Consider the following 24868-nt stretch of genomic DNA (forward strand, 5'->3'; position numbering starts at 1 on the left):
ATTGATTTGATGCACTTTCTTCTCCCTGGCAAAGCAGGGAGGCAGAGGAGGTACCTGCAGGCACTGCGTGGGCTGGTGCAGGCTGGTTCGGTGACCCCCTCCTCCTCCCTGCCGCTGCACGTGGACCTGCCAGTGTCCCTGTCACACGACAGGGCTGGGAACCCCTCTCCTTGGCTCAGGCACATCCAAGCACCGCTCATGCTGCTGAATCCCGTAACTGCAGAGATCCAGCGCTCATCCGAGCAGCCCCAACACGTGAATGGGGAGCCTTCCAATTCACAAAAATCTGACACGGTCCAACCATCCTTCCGAAGGAGGGTTCCTGCCTCTGATTTATGAATGGGCAGCTTGTGGCAATTGGAAGCTGATGGGTTATGCCCAGAAATATTAAGTGCTGTAACAAACCCCAGTAACTTGTACTTGAGAGGAAGGAACAAGCCAGTATCAGAGGGAAAAGCCAGTACCAGAGCTCAGAAAGGTGCTTTGAGATCTGTGAGTGCTGTCTGTTGTTGGTGTGAATGTCACAGACAAGATGAAGAAGGTAGCAGTGAGTCTAAGGAGAATGCTGCATCTGCTGCAATGCCACGTGTGTGAGGAGAAGTTGAAAGAAAGAGGATAAAGCACTGCAGTGACAGTGTTCTGCCTTTTTTGTGGGAGCATCGAGCTGTCTGTGTGTGCTTGTGGATGGCTTTGCAGAAAGCAGATTTCCCAAGGGCAGGTGAAGTGAAAGAGAACTAATCTGCTGCTGCCAGTCAAGGCTGTTTAAGGACACTGTACTGTGTGTGTGACAGAGAGATTCAGTTTAGAGGCTTAGAGCAGGGATAGGTGCAAGCCCCCATCCTTTTAGAAACGCATTATAGGACAGCTCACCATCACATCACCATTGTACATAAGATACAAATCTATAAAAATGGCTACAAGAAAGATTGAAAAGGGGGAAAATAAAAAAGCTGAAATTGTCATGAGATATACATGATAAAAATCTTTTTAAAGCACCAAGGAACACAAGATAGAAGAAGAGCTGGCCCGCATTTTATCCCAGGGGGCAGAGAGACTGGAAATGCTTCTGGCTCGGAGATCAGGCTGAAGAGCCTGCAGCAGGAGAACTTTATGTGGCAGGACACAATTGTTGAAAACTTTGTTGGTTAAACTGTAACAGTTGAAACAGTAACAGTCCTAACAGCTGAAAATTGTTTACAGGTGAGAGATACAAAGTCAGCCCTGGATGTGCTGTTTCAGCCCAGAGGGCAGAGAAGGTTGAAGAACGTGGTGTCACAGGCAGGGATGCTGCACTGCTGCTGCTGAAATGTCTCCATTGTGCCATTGCCCTGTGCACAGTTCAGCTGCAGCATTTTGGGATTGTTCAGCTGGAGAATAGAATGCTCTGGGGGGACCTTAGAGCAGCCTGAAGGGAGCCTACAAGAGAGCTGGAGAGGGACTTTTTACAAAGGCATGTAGTGATAGGGTAAGGGGGAATGGCTTCAAACTGAGAGAGGCTTTAGATCAGATATTAGGAGGAAATTCTACACTGTGAGGGTGGTGAGGCATAGGTGGCCCAGAGAAGCTGGGAATGCACCATCCCTGGAAGTGTTCAAGGCCAGGTTGGAGGGGCTTTGAGCAAACTGGTCTGGTGGAATGTGTCCCTGCCTATGGAAGAGAGGTTGGAAATAGATGATCTTTAAGATGGCCTCTTCCAACTCAAACCATTCTATGATGTTACCTACTTGAGTGCTTTTTGTTTAGTTTATTTTTGTTGTTGTTTCCTTTTTTGCCTTGTGTGTGTGTGGGCGGGGGCATGTGGGGTTTTTTTTTTGGTTGGTTGGTTGGCTTTTTTGTTTTGTTTTGGGTTTTATTTGGCCTACAGACCAAGTCAGCTGTCATTTTTGGGAATTGAAACCAGTGTTCCTGATTCCCACACAGCTGGAGTTTTGTGCAACAAATTTGTCCTTCTCTATCTTCTGTTAGAAGAAGATACTTCCAGTTACTTTTGTGAAGGGTTTGGGGAAGGTGTAGATTTGGGATATTTCCTTACTGAAGTAGTGTGATCCAGCAGACAGTGACACATGACCCAAAGGTCCTCAGTCAATGAGAAAACCCAGTACAGTTTTTGGAAAGGCACACAGGATTGGAGGCAATCGAGCCAAGAATGCAGATGTGTTGGGAAGCAGGCTGCTGGCGGGCAAGTTTTGCACACGCAGATGAGCACTGACGCGCTCCCCGTGCCCGCTCCGCCGGGAGAAGCTCCCATTCCATCCCATCCCTGAGGGGAGCCCCCGCGGGCCGGGCTCTGCTGCACGCCCGCCCTCCCGCCGCGGGGGGGCGCTGGGCCGGCGGGGCCGGCGGCCGCGCGTGCGCACCGGCGGGGCCGCGCCGGGCCGGGGGCGGCGGTGCGGGCGGGCCCCGCGCGGAGCGGCCGGGCGGCCCCGGCGACTGCGGGTGGAGGTGAGTGCGGGCGGCGGGGGCGGCCCGCCCGGTTCCGGCGGGTGGGACGGAGAGCAGGGGCTGCGGGAGCCGCAGCGGGGTCGCGACCCGGCTCCTGCCGGCTGGGTTCCGGGCTGGCTTGGGCCCGCCCGTCGCGTCGCTCGTAAGGCGGCCCGTCCCGTCCCGTCCCTCGGCCCTTGCGCCCCATCAAGCTGTTGGCACCTCTCTGTGTGCTGCGTCTTGCTCCCGTTACTTCCAGCACTCCAAGTGCGCATACACTTTGTGCCGTGCCTGAGTTGCCCAGGTGGATTGTGTGCTGTGTAAGAGGGAATGTTTCGTGGATGGAGAGGTACCTTCCATTGAGGGTTCTTCCAGCCGGGCTCCGTGCTGGACAGGTTTGCCGAGTGACTGAAATGCTCGCTGCAGAGTGTCGTCACATAGCCGGTTCTGGTGCTGTGTCAGAAAGGAGGAATAAAGGACGTGGTTAACAGTCGGAAATATGTGGGAACTTTTTAGTTGTAAAGCTGATTGTAATGTAGCATTTTGGCTTCTGTCCTGATAACAGCATGACACATGTATTGCCTTGTACAGGAGATTTTAGAGGCTTTCTCCAGAATCAGATTGTGGACATAAAGTGATGAGAAAGAACCGTTAAAAGTAGAATGTTTATTAGCATCTGAGATTATTTTAGTGCTACTGTGTGTAAGTACAGTCAAGTCATGCATTGGCCACCACATCCTAAGTCCCTTGTTAAGAACACAAAATAAACATAATTCAATTTGTTGCACCATTTGATTAATAATGAAATTAATGCTTCTTTTGTTAATTTATACTTCTTTTATTCATATTTGTTATCTACTGATTAGTTGATGCCAGACTTTCTTTCTAGCTCACAGAGCAAGAAAACATCCCATTTTTTCCAAAAGAAAAACACATAATTATACTGTTCACATTCTTTTTTTGGAAAACATGCTTACTACTCTTACAGAGTTCTCATTATGGAGAATTCAGGTTGAATTTACTTATTATTGAAAGTTTTAGCTGAAAACCTAAGCAAGTTGTTGCTTGCCGATTTTTCAGTCTCTAGTTAATGTAAATTGTCTTTTGCAGGAACCACAATTCTTTGTGTAGCAGCTTGTCAGAAATATCAAAGATGACAGTAGTTTGTGATACTTTATATTACATCATGTTTTTGTTTCACCTGTAGTTCAGGCTATAGTGAACCATTTATATGCTTTTCTCAATGTGGCTGCAATGGCAGCTCATAGAGCACTTTTATGCCCCACAAGGCACATTTACAAAGATGACAAATTAATTCCTTTTTCTTGCCAGAAGTAGTTTACTGTTATTCTAAACAGATATGGTGGGGCTCCTATGAAATTCAGTTCAGAAGCACCTTTACCTTAGAAACAGTATCGTGGTCCTAAGTTGTGTGTGATGCCCTGTTATAAGCCCTTTGTAGGTATCCATGTTGTTTCTCTTCTCCAGTAGATAAGCATTTTGGTTTTTTATTAGCATTCCCTCTGAATCTTAGAGTTGGTGCCTGCCAAGTGGCATGCCCGGCTGGCATCCTGCGTTCCGGTGGGACTTGTGAGCATCTGAAGAAAGCCTACTCCAATCTGCTGAGGCAAAGACCCTTTCCTGAAAGGAGTAACTGCATGTTTCTCTGCATTGTGATAACTGTGTGTCTCTTGTAGAGTTCCTCCTAAAACCTCTCTCTCTGTTTTGTAGTGACAAGAGATAATTGATGCCATTATGTGTGCCTCGGCCAAATATAACACCCGGGGTCCCGCCCTCATCCCAAGGATGAAAACCAAGCATCGCATCTATTACATCACTCTCTTTTCCATAGTTCTGCTTGGCCTAATTGCAACAGGAATGTTCCAGTTCTGGCCTCACTCCATTGAGTCATCCAGTGACTGGACCGTTGAAAAACGCAGTGTCCATGATGTGCCTGTGGTCAAGCTTCCTGCTGATAGCCCCATTCCTGAGCGGGGAGACCTCAGCTGCAGGATGCACACCTGCTTCGATGTCTATAGGTGTGGCTTCAATCCCAAGAACAAAATCAAAGTGTACATCTATTCACTGAAAAAGTATGTGGATGAATATGGGACGTTGGTGAGCAACACCATTTCCAGGGAATACAATGAGCTGCTGACAGCCATCTCTGACAGTGAATTCTACACGGACGATGTCAACCGGGCCTGCCTTTTTGTGCCATCCATAGATGTCCTCAATCAGAACGCCCTCCGTATCAAAGAGACAGCTCAGGCTTTGGCACAGTTATCCAGGTATGTACTGAAACTTCAGTGTGTGAATGTGAAGAACACAAAGTGAAAAAAGTGAGTCTAATGCAGGAGGGGAGAACACAGTGAGTTAATGCCAGCACAAGGCTTTGACAGAACTTGTCTCTGTGTAGAGAACATCTTCCTAACTGCAGTTTGTTTCTTCTTTTGCTGTAGGTGGGATCGAGGCACAAATCATTTGCTCTTCAATATGCTGCCTGGAGGGCCACCAGATTATAACACTGCCCTAGATGTTCCTAGAGATAGGTATGTTTTGAGCTTTGTGATGGACAGATCCGGGTTTAAGCTCCACTGAAGAAGCAACAAGCTCAGAAGGGCAATTGGTAGTGAAGGATGTGCTCCTTAAACTTTGCAAAGATAGGCTATGACTTGCTTGCTTCTCAAAAAAGAAAGTAAAGCCTTGTATAGAAGGCGTATTTACTTTTGAAATTTGATAGTTTACCCCCATCCTTAAATTTATAAGGGATGTGGCTGATAGTGTGCTTTTAACTCTTGGACTTGCTATAAGGTTAGAGAATCTTGATCTGCTGTGTAACTGGTTATGAATGCTTTAGAGAATGTCCCATTTGACACAAATTAGAAATTCAAAGATGATTGTAGCAGCAGCTTTCTCATAGAAGTCTGGTGCTTCAAAGACATTTTAAAGCAGCTGCTCTGCTTGACAAAACTATGCTGAATTTCAATATTTTTTGTTATCCTAATAATTAGACTATATTAGTAATTGGACAAATGCTCTTAGCTATTCTCTGGCAAGCGTGCTTTAAAAATATTAGCCAGGAATTTAAAAGGCATACATTCTGAGCTCAGTTTTCACTTGCAGAATAGTTTAGCTTTGGAAGAGGAAAGGAGGTTGTAAGGCAAAGAAAATTGGAATAAGAGGAAGGCGATACTGTTGCTGAAGATGTTTCTAATATGTCAGCCTGTGTGTGCTTAGTTCTGCTGAATTAGGTCCACTGTAACCAGTACCTTTTCTGAAGGTCAAAGTTAACTTCTGCCAAATATTAATAAAATCTTGCCTGAGATATGGGATCTTTACTAAAGTGTATCTTGATTTCTTTTCAGCAAAGACAATTTTAAACATTCTCCAGTACCAGAACAGATTTCTTTTTTCTGCACGTGTTTAAAGAGTAAATTTGCTCATTGTAATTACATCACTGTGAAATAAGGCTTTAGTTTTTTCCTTCTCTGTAGGAAACATGTTGTATGTATGGGTTAGCCTGGAGAGGGCAGTCAAGCATCAGTCTCATGTAAACAAGCCTGTTAATGTGTTAGTAGATACTTGGATTTGTTATCTTAGATTTATACTTATGGAGAGTTTTCATTTGACAGTGGCATGGACTGCATGCTTGTGGATACATGTGTTGATCAAAGAAGTAATAAATTAACTGAAAGTAGTAGATATGCTACAGAAGTTTTTATTTTTATTTTTTGATCTCAAATCTCCGTTTACATTTGGCCTTGCATGCCTTGTCTTAGCAGGCAGGAAACCTGTTATTTTGGTAGGTGTTTCTCCTAAATATTTGTCATGCTAACATGGAAAACTGAGTAATTTAAATAAAAAACTGAAGTCTTTTTTTGGCATTCAGCTGTTGTAGTTTGCCAGTCTGACTCAGTCCACAGCTGTATGACCATGAGCTGTAATACGTAAGAGAGGCAATAACAGAGCTTGGGATGGAAAAAAAATTGATATTCCTTTTTGTAGGCAGTCAGCAGTTGGACCATTTGATGTACACAACCTATTCTACAGGTCACAGGTGCAAAGACAAGGGGCTTGTGAAAGAAGTTGGGAGTGTGGACCTAGTTCTGGAGAGGCCTGAGTGATGCAGTGTGAGCTTTCAGTATGATTTTGGAGACCTTTGGAGTTCTTAGTTCATGTTTAACGGAACAAGCAATGTGGGTGTGCTCTCTTAATTTGAGAATATCTAAAGGTGTTAGGAATGGGTAGTTAACTGAGTGTGAAAGAAAGTTTTTTGTGGCATCACAGGGTGAGAAGCTGCTGGCCAAAATAAAGGCATGCTGGCAGAGTTCAGCTGGGTTTGAATTACTTATCTGAGCTGTACCATGACAACTCCAGAAAGACTGCATTGGTGGGAGTTTGTGGATCACTTGTGAAATCCACAGGTACTATTTGTGAAGTTTGCACAGGAGCCTGGCCTGCCTTCTAATCTACATGTCTGAGACATCATACACAGCTGAACTGTAGTGGATCATGAAGTTTAATAGTCTTGTGTTCCATTAATTTGTTGCAGAATATTGATCCAGATAAAGTAAGACCCTATACACAGGGGCCAGTTCAGTTTTATAATAATTTTACATCTGGAAAAGTTCTTGGCTAAGGTACTTCACTAAGGGATTGTTTGTTTGTTAAATCTTTAAATGCAATTTCCAAATACAGTGTAAAAGTGCTTTATTCCATAATTTCAAAGGTGAAAGTTTGCCTTGTGGGCATGGAGTTTATGTTGCTAGTATTAGCTGCCATAACATGTAATCTCCTGCCATAAAACTTAAAAGATAAGCTCTGTATTGTCTGTTAATTAGTGTTGTTGGATTCAGTCCAATGACGAGGTTGAAAGGATTTCTTTTGCAAAGAAATTCTGGTGCTGTAGAATTGAATTTATGAACTAAGATGCTTTTTATTTATTTCTGTTTCAGTCCGTGAATTGGGTTCAGTGACTTGTGAAGTTTGGCAGAAAGCTACTGCAGATGGCAGTTGGACAGAAACATTTAGAGTACAGGCCAGCTGGAGCACTTCATGGAGACAAAGAAGGATCAATATTTGAAAAGTGGTGAAAAGTTGCTCAGGGACAGGCATTCCTTGCTGATCAGTGCAATTTAAAGATTATTTGTCTTGAGTACATTAGGAGTTAATATCCCTACTTTCTTAATGCACTGTACAACGAAAATCCAAGTGGAGTTACTTAACTGGTGTTGGTTCCCTGTGGATTTATTTAGGTAAAAGTCTGCATGACACACACCTGCTTTCTCAAGGCTGATGAGGTGCTGTCGTGTTTTCACTGGATCCTATTAAAACAATCTGGTTCTGGTTTCCCAGTTTGGGGGGAGGGGGTGTAAAAAAGAGAAGGGAGATATAAAGTGCAAGAACAGTAACACTCAAGCCAGTTTTTTTCCTTTCTTCTTGTAACTGAATTAATATGGATAAGACATAGAACATGTAGCTTCAACTGTGAGACCTAGTCATAGCAGTGTTGTACATGTCACCAAAAGCAGGGTGATGGGGGACATTGGAAAGGAATTAGAAATTATTTGGAATTTAAACTCAGCATGTACTTAATTTATCATCTGGTTCTCAAGTTGATTTTTGTTCCTATCATAGTTTGTGTTCTGAATGAAGAGTCATATTTATGGCAAAATGTGACCATGGTGTTTGAACACTGAACAATTGTGCTGCAGCTCAGAGCAGGAAGTGAAGTATCCTGTGGGGCATCTGATGGGGATCAGAACAGGCACAACATTCTGGTGTTCATTCTGAGTGTCTTGTTCTGATGGGAAAAATCTTGGGTGATAATTTGGTGTAATGGTAATGTGTTGTCTGACATTTGTGGAAAACTGCTTCTCCAAACACCTTACCAAGGATTTCATTCAGTGATATCTGAAAACAAGAATATTAGCTAAGGGATTGTTGGTGCCTCTTCCAGTCTCACGTTGACTTTTTGTTCCTTGTGTGTCCTGGTTACTGAGACCTGTGCCTGCTCTGACCTGAACTGTGACAGTAAGGCTTCTCACTGCAGTAATAGCTGCAACAATGGGTACAGATCCTCAAGATTATTTCTTTAGTGCCTTGTCTAGTAATGTACTTGTGTCCTGCTCCCTTGCACAGAGAAGGAGACAAACTGGAATTGAGAAATATGGGACCTTAAGCAGAACCAGTATCCCAGAAGCAGCTAAAAGTATAGCACACCCTCCTGTTGAGTGACAAAGGACTGAAAGTCCTGATCAGCTCTTTAAAAAGTCTCACAAAAGAAGCTGAATCTGGGCTTCTTTTGGAACAAGGATGATGTGTTCCTGATGCCACCTGGTCACTGGACATGAAACATCCAACAGAAAAACTGTCGTCTTCTGCTAGCATATTTCAAAGAGGCTTGGTTTGTGATAGGAGATAGTAGCAAACCTTTTTTTTTTTCCTGGAATTCTGCATAATATACTGGTTTCCACTATACATATTGTTCTCTTCTGTTTCTTAAAGCACTTCTGTATGGCAAAAGATTGTCCCATCTACAAAAAGGCATGATGCAGATCATCCTGTTGGAAGGTTGAATTGTATTTTAATTTATCAGTCCTTGATTATTCCCATGTTCTCTAGCATGTAGTGTCACAAGCAACCTCTACTGTTGGAAGTTAGTGTCATAACATACAGATTTTTTTGTTTTCATGTTCTCTGTTTATAAAATTTTTGTGTAATATAAAAATGAAATAGATTTCACTAGTATGAAAGCTTTGAAAATACAGTTGTAAATAATTTAATTTTCTTTTCCATCCTGAGAAGTCCAAAGTCACTGTAAGATGCTTAAGTACTGTTACTGTACTGTGATTTATATCTAACATACATCTTGTCTTGAACACTTTGAAAGTTGTGCAATACCAAATTTTAGTACAGGCATCAAGGAATATCTTAACTAGCATAAATAATTCAGAATGTGTTTCTTCAGATTAAAATTGTCTTAGGTTATGTAAGCTTGCAAATTGCAACAATGACAGCAATATATTAGATTTTCCTATCTTAATGCAAAAATGGTCCATTCCTCAGTGATCATACACAATTGTAAGCACTCTGTTGGTGACCAGATCCAATTTAGCAGCAAACCAAAGATGACAAAAACTAAAGTCAACCTAAAACCAGCATGAAAACATGCTGCTGACAAATGCTGAGGGAAGAGCTTATTTCAGAGCATGTCTCTTCTTGTTCTGGTAATGACAAGCAGGGAATCACTGGAGTTTGAATGTCATACATTCTCAGTTTAAACTTACTTTCTTGTATTTTCCAGAGCTCTGTTGGCTGGTGGAGGCTTTTCCACTTGGACTTACCGGCAAGGCTACGATGTCAGTATTCCTGTTTACAGCCCATTGTCAGGAGAAGTAGATCTGCCAGAAAGAGGACCAGGGTAAAGTAATTTCCATGAACTGGGCGAAGTATATTCAATATCATATTTCGTATTGATGATTATGAAATATAAATATAGCTAATAACTTTATGGTGAGCTTGGGCAATTTTGTAAGTGTTGTTTTTAACGGCTCTTGCTATTAAAATAGATGATGCTTTCAATGCTGATGGTTCCAGTGGTGATGGTCTTGGTTCAATTGCCAACTGCTCCCTCTAATAGCTTTATACTTTTCTTATACTGTGGTGCCCAAAACTGTGAAGAGGACTCAGAGTGGGACAATCCCCTCCTTTGACCAGCTGCCTGATGCACCCCAGGACATGGCTGGCCTTTCTGGCTGCCAGGGCACTGCTGACTCATATTCAGCTTGCCATTGATCCCCAGAATCCCCAGGTCTCTTTCCACAGGGCTGCTTTCCAGCCTCTCGTTTCCCAGTCTGTCCATACATCCAGGTTTGGCCTGTCCCAGGTACGGCCTGGCACTTGTCTTTGTCAAACTTCATACTGTTCGTCATTTCCCAGCCCTTTGTCAAGATCTCTCTGCAGGGCTTCTCTGCCTTCAAGAGAGCCAGCAACTCCTCCCAATTTTTTGTTGTTGGCAAACTTACTTGGTATCCCTTCTGGTCCTGTGTCCAAGTTGTTTATGAAGATGTGAAAGAGCTCAGGCCCTAAGCTGGAGCCCTGAGGAACCTCACTGTGACTGGTTGCCAGCCTGATGTAACACCCACCATTTACACCTGACCTGTCATTAAGCTCATTAAAAAAAAGGATGAAAACTTGTATGTGATTATGAGAATACATACATCTGCAGCTTAGAATACTGATTTTATTTGTTTCTTTTTTTAAAGTAATGGAGTAAGACATAAACACAAACAACCTAACCCTCCCCTACCTGAACCTTGTAGTTGGAAGTAAAGCAAGACAGTTGGGAAATAAAGCACTGATTTTTCTCAGAGTATGTAATTACTCTGAGAAAAATCAGTGCTTTATTGAGATGAACTACCCTGGTGGCTTCTCTAATCTGTGTTCTGAAGAGAATATGAATTTTCAAAATTGAAAACTGATTGAAATGGTGCAGCCTCTGCTGGACACAAAAGTTATCAGTCTTTGGGTTCAGTTGTCTTTTTGGGTAAGGGCAGTGCTCTTGCTGTTGCTCTTGGCTGCTCCAAGTACAGTAATGCAGTCAATTAGGACAAACTTGTGCAGCAGTGGTTTACTTTGCTCACACCCTTTATGTCCCTGCTTGTGATGCCCTTGCATCTGGCCAGTGAGTGGCATCTGGTTGCACGCCAGCTGACTGTTCGTAGGTCTCAAGTGTTACTACACTGTGACACAGAGTGAAAGCATGCTTTGTGTTTCTGTCTGGAGAGCAGGAATGTGATGATAGGCTCCAGCATGTAGAGAACCAGTTGTAAAGAGAGAAGCAGTCTTATTGTTCATGTCCATGTAGTCAGATAAACTCTCTGTCTGATTTTGGGTCAAATAAAAGAAGTTGGTCTTGTGTTCAGTAAAGGTGTTGGAGATTCCATTTCTCAAAATTGCCTTTTATTTTATTTTTTTTTAAGTGTGTTGGGCAGCCTGGTGTCCGGAGTGCCATCCAGTGATGGGGAGTACTAGTGAGACGGGTTCTCAGCCTCGACTGCTTTTTGCAGGAGGGATAGGACGGGGACGCACCACCCCAGAATCCAGGCTTGCTTGGGATCAGCCTTTTCATCACACTCCATTAGTGTGTTATTTCTTGGGAGATGGCGTGTGCTTTCTTTTGTAGCAATGCCTGATAAGCTAGATTTTGAGTGTCAAAGAGTGATGACAGTTTCAAGGCAAATTTGCTTTTAAACGTGTACACAAACAAACCTACTTTTGTTTTAGCTGGTTATATGCATTTATTATCACTCATCTGTATCATTATTTCCCTTTTTTAAGGCCTCTTACAGAGCTGAACTGAGGGGGCTTGATTTACTTGCGTTTTTAATTGGATTCTTAAAACACACTTCTGCTGGTAGCAAGTTGGTAGCAGCTGGAGACTTGTGAGAAAGAAAGTTTAAAAAAAATACTATGCATCTGTTAATTGGAGCAACTAAAGTGACCAGCATGAAAATGAGTAGAAAGGTGAGAAGAGCAGCAGGAGAGGTCTGACTTTATAAAGTTTGTGTGTTTTCAGAGCTGTAAATTAAAGATAGCATCACGTGGAGTAGAACTGGAATCCTGAGTACAGGCCTCGTGCTTCCTGTGTTCTTTTGGCAGCATGAGGGCACTCACTCACTGTGTGTGTTCCTTTCACTGGGGAGTGGTTGGAGCAGTCTGACTGTAGCTGACCTGTTTTAAAAGGAAACCCAAGTAGATGAGTTTAACAATTATATGACATTCTATTTCCCAGTATTAGTATAACTTTTTTAAGCTGCAAGCACCTAATTTGAGCTTGTATTCCTCTATGGTTTACCTCCAGTGTTAATTAGTGTTTTTAAACATGTCAGTATTTAAAATATTCAGCACATTTTAAATATTCCTGGTTTTGGAGCATGGTAGGAGTTGAGAGTGTATGAGATAACATACACCATATGGACCTTCAACTTTTCCTTGGAAATGTTGCCTCTTTATTGCCCCAAGGGACAGAACTGAATCACAGTTAAAAAGATGAGCTTGTGCTATTGCTGCCGTCACCATATCAAGACTAAATAAGCTAAATACTGAGTTGTCAGTTCAACATCTTTTCTCAATTAAAATTCATGAGGACATATATGGGAGGAGAAACTAGAAGGACTCAGTGCCCTATCTACTTTGTTTTAGTACACAAACACCAAACAAAAGTACAAACGACCCTGGCATCGGTAGCAGGCTGATTTAAACTTCAGTTAAATAATGTTTCTCTAAGTTTATAATAGAAGTTATAATGCAAGTGCCTATTCTCATGTAATAAGCACTCTTACCAAGTACAAATTTATTCAGAATTGTAAATAATGTTGAGCCACTTACTATCCCAAGACTTAATTATATTTCATCATTGCCCTTTCCAGTGTTGTCTGAAAATACGGTCTTGGCAGCATGTCCACATTTAGTTAATCTTGCTCTGCTTTTCCACAGTGGAAGGAAATGTGTTCTTGAGCATCTTGGAAGTAAACTTGCAGTGCTGTCAGGTGACCTGGCTGTGTTTTTTCAGCCCTCGCAGGTATTTCATTTTGTCATCTCAGATGGCTCTGCACCCAGAATACCGCTTGGAGTTGGAGGCTCTTCAGGCTGAGAATGGGGAGTCAGTGCTGGTCCTGGACAAGTGTACAAACCTGTCAGATGGGGTCCCTGCGGTTCGCAAACGCTGCTACAAGAATCAAGCCTTTGATTATCCTCAGGTGCTTCAGGTAAGGCTGTCTCTCCTGCAGACTCCTCTTCCCAGTGGTGTCTATCTTAGCTGTGATTCTGTTCCTCTTCAGCCATGGTAGGGTACTTCCTTGTATTTAATTAATGTGCTGAATATGTTTTTAAACTGCATAATTTGTTATGTTTGCTTGAGTATTATATCCTAACTTTATCCTTATTTTTAAGAGGGCCAAAAATGATGTGCTCAAACTTGCATGCAGCCTATGCTTATATGAGACTGGTCATGGTGGTTTAGTAACACAAGACAGTGTAATGCAAACTTAAAACAATTACACAAAAGATACTGCCAAATCCAGCAGCAATGGGATACTAAAATGGAGGAACGGGAGGAAAAACTTAAGGAGGCAGATAAAGTTGGTCACTTCAAAACTGGAGAGGAACATTGGAATCTACACCTTCCAAAATAGCTGGCAAAAGGGCTTTCAGCAGGCATGAATTTGGAATTAATTTCCCAGCTATGACAATCCAGGCCTTGCTATATGAAGCTTGGAGCTGAAGATGGCTTTGTCAATTGGAAGGAAGGTTAAAATGAACTTCAAACATCAAGAATGTTACTTTTAAGTAGAGTTAGTCAGATTACATTTTTTGTATGCAGTTTAGAAGTTAAATTGTACAAAACTGTCTGTGTAGATATGACAGACTGAGCTAGAAGGCTTGTCAACATGCAGCTATGAAAACATCTAGGTGAAATGTGTTTCATGGCCTTGGCCCAACTTCCAGAGGCCTTTTGATGTGTCAGTGAAGTAGATAGTGTTCTCAGACCCCTGTGTCTCTTGGCGGTTCACTAACAGAGGTGCTTTGGCATGCAGTGTGGTGAAGTGAGTTATGCCATAGGCCACTGTGCTCTCTCTGTGGCCACCAGCATATAATAATCTGTCTTTGAACTTCAGCAAGTGATGGTAAAATAACAAACAAGCTGAGGAGAGCCAAAGTTTCCACCCCTCCTGTTATGTTTTGTAGGAAATACATTTAAAATTCCATGTGGAAGAGGAGGAGAGGGAGGAAAGGGTCACCGTGAGCCCTAAACTTTGAGTAAAAAACCCACTTGTTTGCTTTATTTCTATAAATACAGACTGAATTGCTAAAGGATGGCAAGTCAGGGAATCTCTATCTATATCTTGCTATATATGATTTTATAACTCAGAAGAGAGCTGGCACATGCCGAGATTGTTAAAATACTTTCCCCTGCGTTTCCCTTTGGAATGTCTGGCTGATAACAGTGGTGATGTGAGGAGATGTATTTATAGTAACCTTTGTCTAGACAGGAAAAATGGTTATCTGGGCAGATGAGCATGTGTGTCCACATCTGGGCTTTTTTTTTTTTTTTCCTTTTTTGTCACTCCCAGACCTTACTAGACTCTTCCACCTGCTGCTGTGTGATCTAGTGAGTCAGTGGTTAAAATGTGTGTTCATTTTCTCAGCTCCTTCCATTCCCCACACCCTTCTTTTCTTTCTCTTCCTGTCTAACAGTGGGGGAAGGGGGACTTGGCTCACAGTTCATCCTTTCCAGTACTGCCTTTACAGATGTCTTACTAGACAGACTCTTGGACTTCTGGGTTGTTAATGCTTCCTGTTTGCAGTCTTCTCTTGGATGAGATTTTCAAGGCTCTTAGTGCTCTATGGGTATGAACAGAGGTCTTATGATTGCATCAGGAGACAAGTGAAGAGCCAGCAAAACCCCTTGTATTTCCTAGTTCCATCTTGATGTTTTGCTGCCCTGCTGAGCATTCTGGCTCTTTTTCTTCAGGCCATGGAACACGAGCTGGAAAAATGTTTTCTTATCTGTGGGAATCCCTGTATCAACTTCATAGTTTTTCTTTCTTAAACTTAGGGATAATACTGACTTGGGATTTTCCCAAGTGTTGTGTAGCTGAACTCTTCTAGCATTTATTTTGAGATCTCGAATCTGTAGCAAGACTCCTCAGTGGCAGTGAGAACCAAAGTCCCTAAATAAAGGGTGATTGCAACATAGTCAAGAAGTCCTTTCTGCTGGAGGTTAAACTCAGGGCATTTTGTCTAGTGTGTTGTAGATATGAGTAAATGGACTATACTCTTCGAAAACTTTTTTTATCTTTGAAGCTCCCTTCCTTCTGCCCTCATTCCTTCAGAATAGGTAGCATTGATAGAGTCAATCTTTCATTGTAGATTATACTTTCAAGGTAAGTAATCATCCTTTACTTACCACTGGAAGTGCATTGCCCAAGACTGAACCCTGTTCTGTCTGAGGTCTTCTGTTACGGTGAAGAGTAAGTGAATCCTTCAGATTTCTTCATTTGTACATCTTTTTAGACTGTAATATTACCTGTGGGTGGAGTGGTTTTTTATCAACAGTACCCCATTGCTGTCCCACGAATACCTTTTCTTTGTCTGTTCTTTTGTAGGAAACGTCCTCTTCTGCAAAGTGCAAATCTTGGCCAATTCCTTCATGCTTTCTATTTGTGCAGTTTGCTATTTTTATCTAAGTGTTGCATTCTGTATGTATCAGTATTTCTTAGTTGATTTATGCGTATGATGTCAAAGACTAATCCTGGTATCCATTATACCTGCTAATCCTACAAAATCATAGGTATTGTGAGGTCTAATAAGTATGGCCTTAATTCTGCTACTCAGTTAACTAAGGGACACATTGAATGCTGTTGCACTTAGGAAAGATTACTTGGTCCATTGCTGTTTTACTTGTGAGCCACTGCTAACTACTTTATACTTGGAGTTCTTTAACTGGAGTTTTTGTTACTGTGGAGCCTATAAGGGCTTTATCTAGCCCCTGATATCTTAATTTGCATGTGAAAATGCTGCCAAACATGTCAAGTGACTTGAGATACGAAATCTAATACTTCCTTACTATCCATAGAGCTGCACTGCCTTATAACAGAAGAAAATTAAGTTGGCTCCATACAGTTTATACTCAAATAAGTTTATCTTAATTGTTGCTTATCTTGTGCCAAACCTTTGAAATGTTTTAAACTTAATTTTCTCCTTGAGTTTTCTCAACTGAATTCTAAAGTTTGGCCATTAAAATAAAGCACAGAATTATCCTACCATCCTACCACTCCATTTCTCATTCCTCCACTTATTATATTTTTCCTAGCCTCTGGAAGATAAAATTGTAAAATTATTTTGAATCAGCTAATAATTCAGAATATATTGATTGTGCAGAGCAACTCAGTTTTCCTTTTGTTTTTTGTTTGGTTTTTTTTTTTTAATGAGGGGAAGGGCAGGAAAGCATAATGCATATATATACACACACACAGTTCAAATATAACATTTCCTTTTTTTCCTTATCTGTGTGTTGGATACCATTTGTTGACAGGAGTCCACATTCTGTGTTGTTCTACGTGGAGCCCGCCTGGGACAGGCTGTGCTGAGTGATGTTCTTCAAGCTGGCTGTGTCCCAGTCATCATTGCTGACTCCTACATTTTGCCTTTCTCTGAGGTTCTGGACTGGAAGAGGTCTGTACCCTCACTGTTGTACCTTGAACTGCTGCCTGAGATACTTCACTGCCTCAGTGATTTGAATCAAATCTGTGTGATAAGTTGAGTGTACTGTGGGTTACAGGAAATACAGAGTAAGATGCACACTGTCTTTGCCCTTGATCTATTAGGTATCAAAAATAGGAGAGGAAGATAAATGAGACTGATATGACAGAGCATTTGATTATCCTCTAGCCCGTAATTTTTTCCTTCTAAAACAGATTTGCTGTATAATCTTGTGCTTGAATTCAATGAGGACTGGTTTCCATTCAGGCTCTTTTAAAGAAAATACATACTAAATATTGCATCACAGAAATACAAAGTCTCTGTATTGCACCATGATTCCCAAGTTTATCTGAGATGGAAAGATATCCTTACTTTGTGACTGAGTGCACTGTTAGGAGTGTAGATTATTTTTCTATGCACTCTGCCCAGTTACATGATCTTGGGATGGGGATAATGTGTACAAAAATTGTTTGTTTTATGTGTAACACTGTATATGCTATTACTGTTTGATTATTCAAAAAATCTCTGCTGACAGCCGGTCAGTGGCAATCCAGGATTTCTGAATCTCTGTCCTTTCCATAGTTATTTGATTGTCTGGACAGATCAGTCTACAGACTTTGGTGGCATTATCTACGGGCAGACTGGCTGGTGTTGGGAAGGAACTGCTGTGGAATATTTTGTTACACTGAAAGAAGACTGCTTCTTTTTGTTTATGTCTTTTGAATAATGTTTTGTTAAAATAGGACAAGATTCTGGGTTGGAAAAGCAGTCTTTTAATGAAAACTTCTTTTGGAAACTTCTTTAAATGTAGAATTTCTTTCTTCTCACCTTGCCATATGTTTTCTTTTCTTTGCTTATAGGGCCTCTGTTGTAATCCCTGAAGAGAAGATGCCTGAAATGTACAGTATTCTGCAAAGCATCCCCCAGCGACAGATTGAAGAGATGCAAAGACAGGTAAAGCAATGTACCATGGTCAAATTATTGTCCTTGCCTTACAGTTGGAGTGTAGGTTCATACACCTGCCTTGCTCTGAAAGCTGTTGGAATGCAGAAATATCCACTGTACTCTGATGTTAATATTTTTATTATTTGACCCTGCTCTTTCTTTCTGCTAAGCATCTGCATTTGCCATCACTTTTCAGTGGGATGGAAGCTCCCACTGAGTGTGCTGCCTCCTGACATCTATTAACATATTTCTGATAAAATCACAGTGTGTATTTGTTTCATTTTTCTACACGGTATTTAAATTGTAGTAAAGAAGTTCAAGAGTCCGTGTTTATTTCAAAGGAAGCTTTGGTTTGTAGAAAGATTTTAGTTACTTAAAATGTGAGGGGAGCATTAAGTCCAAAATATTTTAAATATTTTATCTACATTGACAATTCCTCTGAGAGAGCGATTTTTCTTATTTGGTGACTGCAAGAGCTGAGACCATGAACTGTCAGGCCACCAAAAAGGATATTAACATGTTAATGTACACTTGTATCTAGGATATTTCATCCCTGACATCTTATTGTACCTGAGCATATATTGCTATAAAGCAAGATAGTACTCTTATCATTGCCTCAGTTCCTCATCAGGAAAATCATAGAGGAAATAAGAGCTAGGTATTTAAGGAAAAAGTTAACGATCTGATTTCTAGTGACTTTTCAAGATGCATGGAATTTCTGTAGTCAAATTTCTGCAAGACAACACTCTAGTTATTTCTACTTAGGCAGTACTGAAAGCTGCCCAGTGTATATTAATAGTGATATATGGGGAGAAAACAGACTCTCAAATTCAGATTTAAATATCTTTCACACCTGAATTCTGTTGCCAGCTTCACTTCATTCTGTTCTGAGTCTGCAAATACCACAGCAGCCATCAGGGGTCTCCTTTCTCTTTAGCACCTTCACACAAATGAACCATTTTGATGAGGCCTGCTGGCAGCACCAATGTGCCACCAAAACCAGGAGGTGAGAAAGTAACCTTGGTGTTACAACTCCTAGAGATGTTATTTTTGGTTTAGAGATGTCAACACTAGGGAGTTTTGCCTAATGAAGCTTTAAAACTGATATTAATAGTCTGTCAAAGTGTGCAATAACTTTCTTGTTGACTATTTCACTGATAATGTAAAATAATCATTTCAGGATAGTATTCTCCAGCTATGGACAATGCACATGACATTAAACACTAAAGTATGAAATCAGGCAACTCATCTGTAAAAAAAAAGCCAACAAAATAAAGACAAAGGAGCAAACCCCCTAAACATTCACAACTAAACAAACCAACAATAACCCTCTTAATTTGGATTATATATACATTATCTATATTACCTGTAACTCTATAAAATTAACTTGAAATAGATGATATTTTAGTGCTCATAACACAGATATAATCTCTGTTCACAGTGAATTTTGTGGGGTTATACATGGTTTGCAGTAGTCATTGTCACTGGGTTCAAAACATCACTGAACAGTATTGGAAAATACGATTCTATTGCCTGAGGGTGTGATTTGTTTTTCTAAAGTTTCTCACATCTTGTTGCTTTTGTTGTGTGTTTCGATAGTGAAAGTGACAGGATGAAATCACAAGGTCTACCTTTCATCTTTGTGAATTTATTTCTATTTGTATACTGAGGATACTTAAACGTTATCCAAACATTTCACGTCCTGTCAGCCTTATTTACAAGGCAAAATCCCTGTGTGTCTCTGAAATTCCCTTGCTGATAGGTGTTCTGTATTCTAGCCATCTAGTATGGTGAAAAGTACTTAATAACTGATACTGTGTGGACTACCAGTAATCTGACATGTATGGTTGAGATCAACTTTTTCTAGGCAAATAGAACAAATCCTTGCTCTGAGTTTTTTCTTGCTGAAGCATGCATTTGTCATATCTGTCAGACTTTTTGGGTCTGATAGCCTTTGTGGGATTGGAGCCTTGCTGTCCAACTGAATTGGTTTCAGTGGTTGTCTTATGATAAAATTCTTACCCTTATTTGGAAAACATCAAAATTAAAACAAATATTACTGTAAATGTTAGCTTGCCGGTTTTCTTTGTTGATTACTTTGTACTTTTTTGCAGTGTTTTATCACAGGAGATTCTCTGGAGATCATACATCAAGCTTAAAATATAGACATAAACATATAAGCATACACCTACATATACCTGTATATATTTTTTTCAAGTTGAATATATACCTATATATAATTTTTTCAAGGTGTGTGCTTATAAAACATATAAGCACACACCTACATATACCTGTATATAATTTTTTCAGGTTGTCTGCTTTTAATGAGTAAAATTTTCTCTATGCATATTTCTTTTTCTTTGTTTCTGGAGATACTTCTAGCTACATATTGGCTGGGTAAGAGAGGAAGTCTTGTAGAGAGAAGTCATTACATTTAAGTTCTTTAAGAAGTCATATTTGAAAGTGTGTTCTTCCAGTTTGTACACCTGTCGTGGACATCACATAACACTGTCATGAAGAGGATAAAATACAGGAGTTTCAGTTTTGGAGACATCAGCTGCTAGGATCTGTGGCTGGTATGACCTCAGCTGTGATTTCCTACAACACAATTTTATTTTGCTCAGCTTTTTATCAGACAGTACATGGTATAATCTGGGAAAGAGATTCATTGGTTTGAGCAGAGCTTGAGTGTGGGAAATCAAAATTAATTCTACTGTCCTACATCATCCCTGATTGCACTGAGATCTCTGGAGATCAGCTATATTAACTTACGCTTTTATTGTTAAACTTGCAGAACAGTTTGCTCCCAACAATTGCCAGTCCAGTTTCCTGTCTGTCCTCAAAAAAGGGAATACTTCTGTGCTTGTAGCCTAGTCTACACAGTTGTAAAAAATTGATACATATTTTCAATACTGCAGGTGTAGCCTATGTCCCTGAAAACCAGATTCTCGCATATAATAATACATAATAAGTAATAATAATAAATAAATAATAAATAATAAATAATAATAGCTCTTATAAACTGCAACATTTTGACCATCAAAACCAGCCTCTGCTGATTGAGCTGCTAAAATTAATAGCAGTCTGGATGAAACTTACGTATCTCTGGGATTGCTGTCTTGTCTGTTTTCTACAGTAATGTTGTCATTCTCATTTTCTTTGAAGCTTCCTTGATCCATCCCCCTCTCACAAATAGTTCCATATGGAGTCTGAAACATGGCAGAAGTGCCCAGAGGCAACTTGATAAGCAGCTTAACTGCACAGACTTGATGCTGCATCCTATGCTTTCATTTTATCTGCACCTCTAACAGCATCCGGGTAATAGCAAAGCTCTAGAAGTGGAGGGGAAGAAGTAGATGTAATGGGCCTGTATGATAGAGAGTAAGATTTGAAATTTTGTCTTGCTCCTGCAGAGTGAAATAGATAAAGGAAAAGAAGCAAAACAAAACTTTGTTGGTATCACCTTGTCTCATGCCTTATGCCTTGTATAGTTTCCTTTGCAAAGGGTTTTGTTTTTTGGTTTTTTTTTTTTTGGGTTTGGGTTTTGGTTTTTTAATGTTTTGCTCTGAAAGATGTTAGTCTCTGGAAGCGTGTTTCAGTTGATATATAAATGTTTTTAATTAGTGTGAAACTTTTCCTCAGCTTATATCTCAGCCACTCTGCTTTTTTCACCCTCTTTTTGTGAGGTGAATCTGTTGATACAAACATACAGGCATCTTGTAAGTATTTTTCTTCACTTAATACCAACATGCTTAGAACTCTTTTAGCATGGATAGACTCATTAAGGCATAGAATCAGAATACAGAAGTACTATGTAGTGGGAATACAAGACTCATTCTTCTGTTTATTTAGGTATCCCTGAGGAGATTTTAGGTAAGGGGTTTATTTTCAAAAAGTGGCTTTGTGTGCCTGTTTCTTTTTGACATTATAACACTCCCCATCTCCCAGAAATAAAACTTTTGAATTCATATTTGTTCTGGAAGGCTGGATGACTTTGTGTGCTCTGATGGCACAAGGATGATGAGCTGTGTTCTTAAGTGTGGGAATTCTTTTCATTCTGGTTTTCTAGGGAGATGTGTATGGTCATGTAAAATGTGCATGCTGAATTCTCTTCTGATTTCTGTTAGTGCCCAATTTCAGCCAAACTTACAGAGAAATGGAGAGGTTGGAGATGAGAAATTCCCTGAAGCTGGGCACCTGTGTAGGACTTAAGTACCCCAGAATAACATGGCCTTTCAAGAGAAACTTTGCAGCTTGAGCTAAGTTGTAGAAAACCTCTTGCATTTATCCATTATGAGTTATCTGCTTTGGGAAAGGTTTTACTTGGAACTGGCACACCTTAGGCCACAGAAATTCAGGTACAAAATGGCCAAATGATAGAGTGATAATTTCAGTATACAAAGGGGTATATATGCAATTTAAAACAGCCTTCTCATAGGCAGTTTTGGCCTCTCAACTAGCTGCAATCATTTGGAAAAGAATTCTTAAGAGCTGTAATAAATAGTTATGTGAAAGTATAAATTCCCTAGTCAGTTATGTTAAAAAATGCAAAGAATTTTTAGAAAAGAGATAGAGAACAAGATGGAAAATGTCGTGCTACTATGTAAATCTGTTGTATGTCTGCACCATGAATACAGTCTGTAGTTAGGTTCTACCATCTTGAAAATTATGTAATAGAACAAATGTGATCAAAAGTTTCAAGAGAAGACTGACGAAATAGTGTAACACTCTTCATCTTGAAAATGAATGATTGGTGACGATGAAGCAGGAATATAATACAGAACTAAAAAATAAGAAGGTAATGAAAAAGTGAATGGATGTGACTGTACATTGTTGGATACAATTTCATTTGATGTCTCACAGTACTTTTATTATTTGGAATATGGTTAAAAAAAAAAAAGAGATGATCTCACAGAATTAAGAGGTAGTCTGTGAGAATCCCTGCTTCATAATTTTGTGTGAGTGAAGGGGTTTTATTGACATAATAGGCAGAATGAAGAAATCCAGAGAAGGAAAATCTGTCAGAGATTAATGCAAAGATACAACCTCTGGCTTAAAGGTTTCTGCATTGCAGACTTCTGGAAGCTGGAGAGTACTTTGAGGAAGTGGTGGCTCATGCCTGCTCTGTCTGTGGGAAGGGGGTCCCTAAGGTACCTGCTGTGGAGCTCTGTCAGAGGGAGAATATGGGAACAGAATTGGTCAGGCCTGGCAGCTTCAGGACTCATGTTTACAGAAGACTTTGTATTATATTGCCTTGTGTAATAATGTTGTCAGATAATCAGTGGTTTTTAAAATGCATCTTGACTTCACTGGCTGCCAAACACTTCAGTGGAGACTGTTGAAAGTGATGTATATTTTTCTTCTTTGAGTGAATGTAATTTACTTTCCTGAAGCCCTAAAAGGTGCCCTCTTAAATAGTGGCCATGTGCCATTCTTGCTTTTCATTAATTAAAGTTTTAGATAATCACAACCTCTTGTGTTTTTTAGCCTGAATGGACAATTAAAGGCTAAAACAGGATGTAAATTCAGGGTAAAACTGTGGATAGAAAACATGTAGTTTGCAGTGTTTGTTCCCACAGTTGGAATACCTGGACAAGCTGTTGTGGTTTTTCTTGAGCACATCCCATGTGCCTCGGCCCTGAACTGAAGAGAAGTTCAGACTCCAGGTCAAACAGAGCTGAAGACACAAGCATAAATCAATGATTTGTTTTAGTGCCACGTTAAAACAACATGAGTGGCTGGCTTTTCTGACCCTCCTCCCTTTCATTTAATGTGCTTCTTTGGCTCTTCTTTAAAGAGGGCTCTGTAGAGTAATTTCAACTCTTATCGGCTTGCTGACAGCTATATGAGCCTTTCTGCTGGCTCCAGGCAATCACTGCCAGCGTGTGAAACATCCCATTCTTGCAGTGAAATGGTCTTGGATAGAGTTAAAGCAAATGGGTGGTGGAGTTTTCCTGTGGGTGGTGCAGCTTACATGAAAGAGATGGGATTTAGTTCTTGTTAACCAATTAAACAGAAATTCATTTCAATATCTGGACACTAGATGCTCTTTGAGCATACTTAGGCTTTTACAAGTCCTTTTAATGAGAATATTAAATGTACAGCTGCAGTTCTTTCCCTGACAAGGGACAGCTTCTGTCTCTGGGTTCTGTAGAATCATCATTATCAAATTTAAGAAAACTTTTATCTGTCTGCCATTTGTAGCATTTTAAGGAGTGCGACTGCAGAGCCTAACCCTGCTTTAATCCTCCCAGAGTGCTTCAGTGAAGCTCTGGGTCCCCCATAAATGTCAGGCCTGGACAATTTGCCATCTTATCAGATGCAGTGCAGTTAGTTCCAGCCCTCTCCCCCCTCCCCCAGAGGAAAGATTTGTTGCTGCAAACAGCAAAGGAAAGAAAAAAAAAAAAACTTTTTCCTGGCTTACTGCCAGGATCACCATGGGAGTTGTAGAATCCTTGGCATTTATGTATGAGACCTTCATTGCTCCCCTCTCCCTTCAGTTGTTGCAGAGAGTATCCTTATCCTAGGTTTTTTTCTTCTTGTCTGTCCTGCCTTTTTGTTTTTCAGAATGAAGAAAACTGTCTTCGTGGCATCTCTGAGAAAGAGCTCTGAAATTTGAGACCAGTCAGCACCTCTATGTATAATTTTTGTAGGATACATTTGGGCTGCTTTTGTATCTGCATTGGCAGCTTCTAAACATTAAAAGGTTAAACCTAACTGTAAGAGGAAAATTATGCTATTCTAAGACAATTTTATTTTGGTTTTCCGATTAGATTTTAAGAATCTGTGCTTTAAGAGTCTGTATCACATTGCACAGTGGATTTTTGGATACCCTTTGCAGATTGCTATACACAACTTGAATAGACTACAGATAAACCAGATGATCCAGAAATTGGAAAGGCATGTACTTGTGGAAAGAATATTTGCAAATAGTCTGTCATGCACATGAAGCAGTTAGCTGCAGACAAATGGATGATTAAGCATATCTCCTGGTGTTGCACACTTTTTTTGTTACACTGTGCTTTCTCTCTGCAGCTGTATAGTCTGTACCACATCACATTCCTTATCAAAGCTGCTTGCTTTGTTTGCCCCCTTTAATTATTGAAAGCATTACAGCTTTAGCATTTATCTATATAGCATAAATACACTGCATTGCTGTAGGTGTTTGCATGTGAGTATATTAAATAGAATAGTAAATACACCTTGGTCTTGTATCCATTTTACTGATGAG

General features: G+C 40.4%; 1 protein-coding gene across 1 annotated transcript in view; it reads left to right on the forward strand.

Annotated features, from left to right (window-relative positions):
• Positions 1 to 2335: 2335 nt before the first annotated feature.
• The window catches only part of EXT2 (exostosin glycosyltransferase 2), a 72713-nt gene continuing 50180 nt past the window's right edge, over positions 2336 to 24868 (forward strand). Inside the window, exons 1-7 of the mRNA XM_030240143.2 lie at positions 2336 to 2442; positions 4153 to 4712; positions 4884 to 4973; positions 9731 to 9847; positions 13001 to 13196; positions 16526 to 16665; positions 17553 to 17646. Of these exons, the coding sequence (XP_030096003.1) occupies positions 4177 to 4712; positions 4884 to 4973; positions 9731 to 9847; positions 13001 to 13196; positions 16526 to 16665; positions 17553 to 17646 (1173 nt within the window). The 5' untranslated portion in view covers positions 2336 to 2442; positions 4153 to 4176. The remainder of the gene's footprint in view (positions 2443 to 4152; positions 4713 to 4883; positions 4974 to 9730; positions 9848 to 13000; positions 13197 to 16525; positions 16666 to 17552; positions 17647 to 24868) is intronic.

The sequence above is a fragment of the Serinus canaria genome, chromosome 5, assembly GCF_022539315.1.
Source record: "Serinus canaria isolate serCan28SL12 chromosome 5, serCan2020, whole genome shotgun sequence".
NCBI lineage: Eukaryota > Metazoa > Chordata > Aves > Passeriformes > Fringillidae > Serinus > Serinus canaria.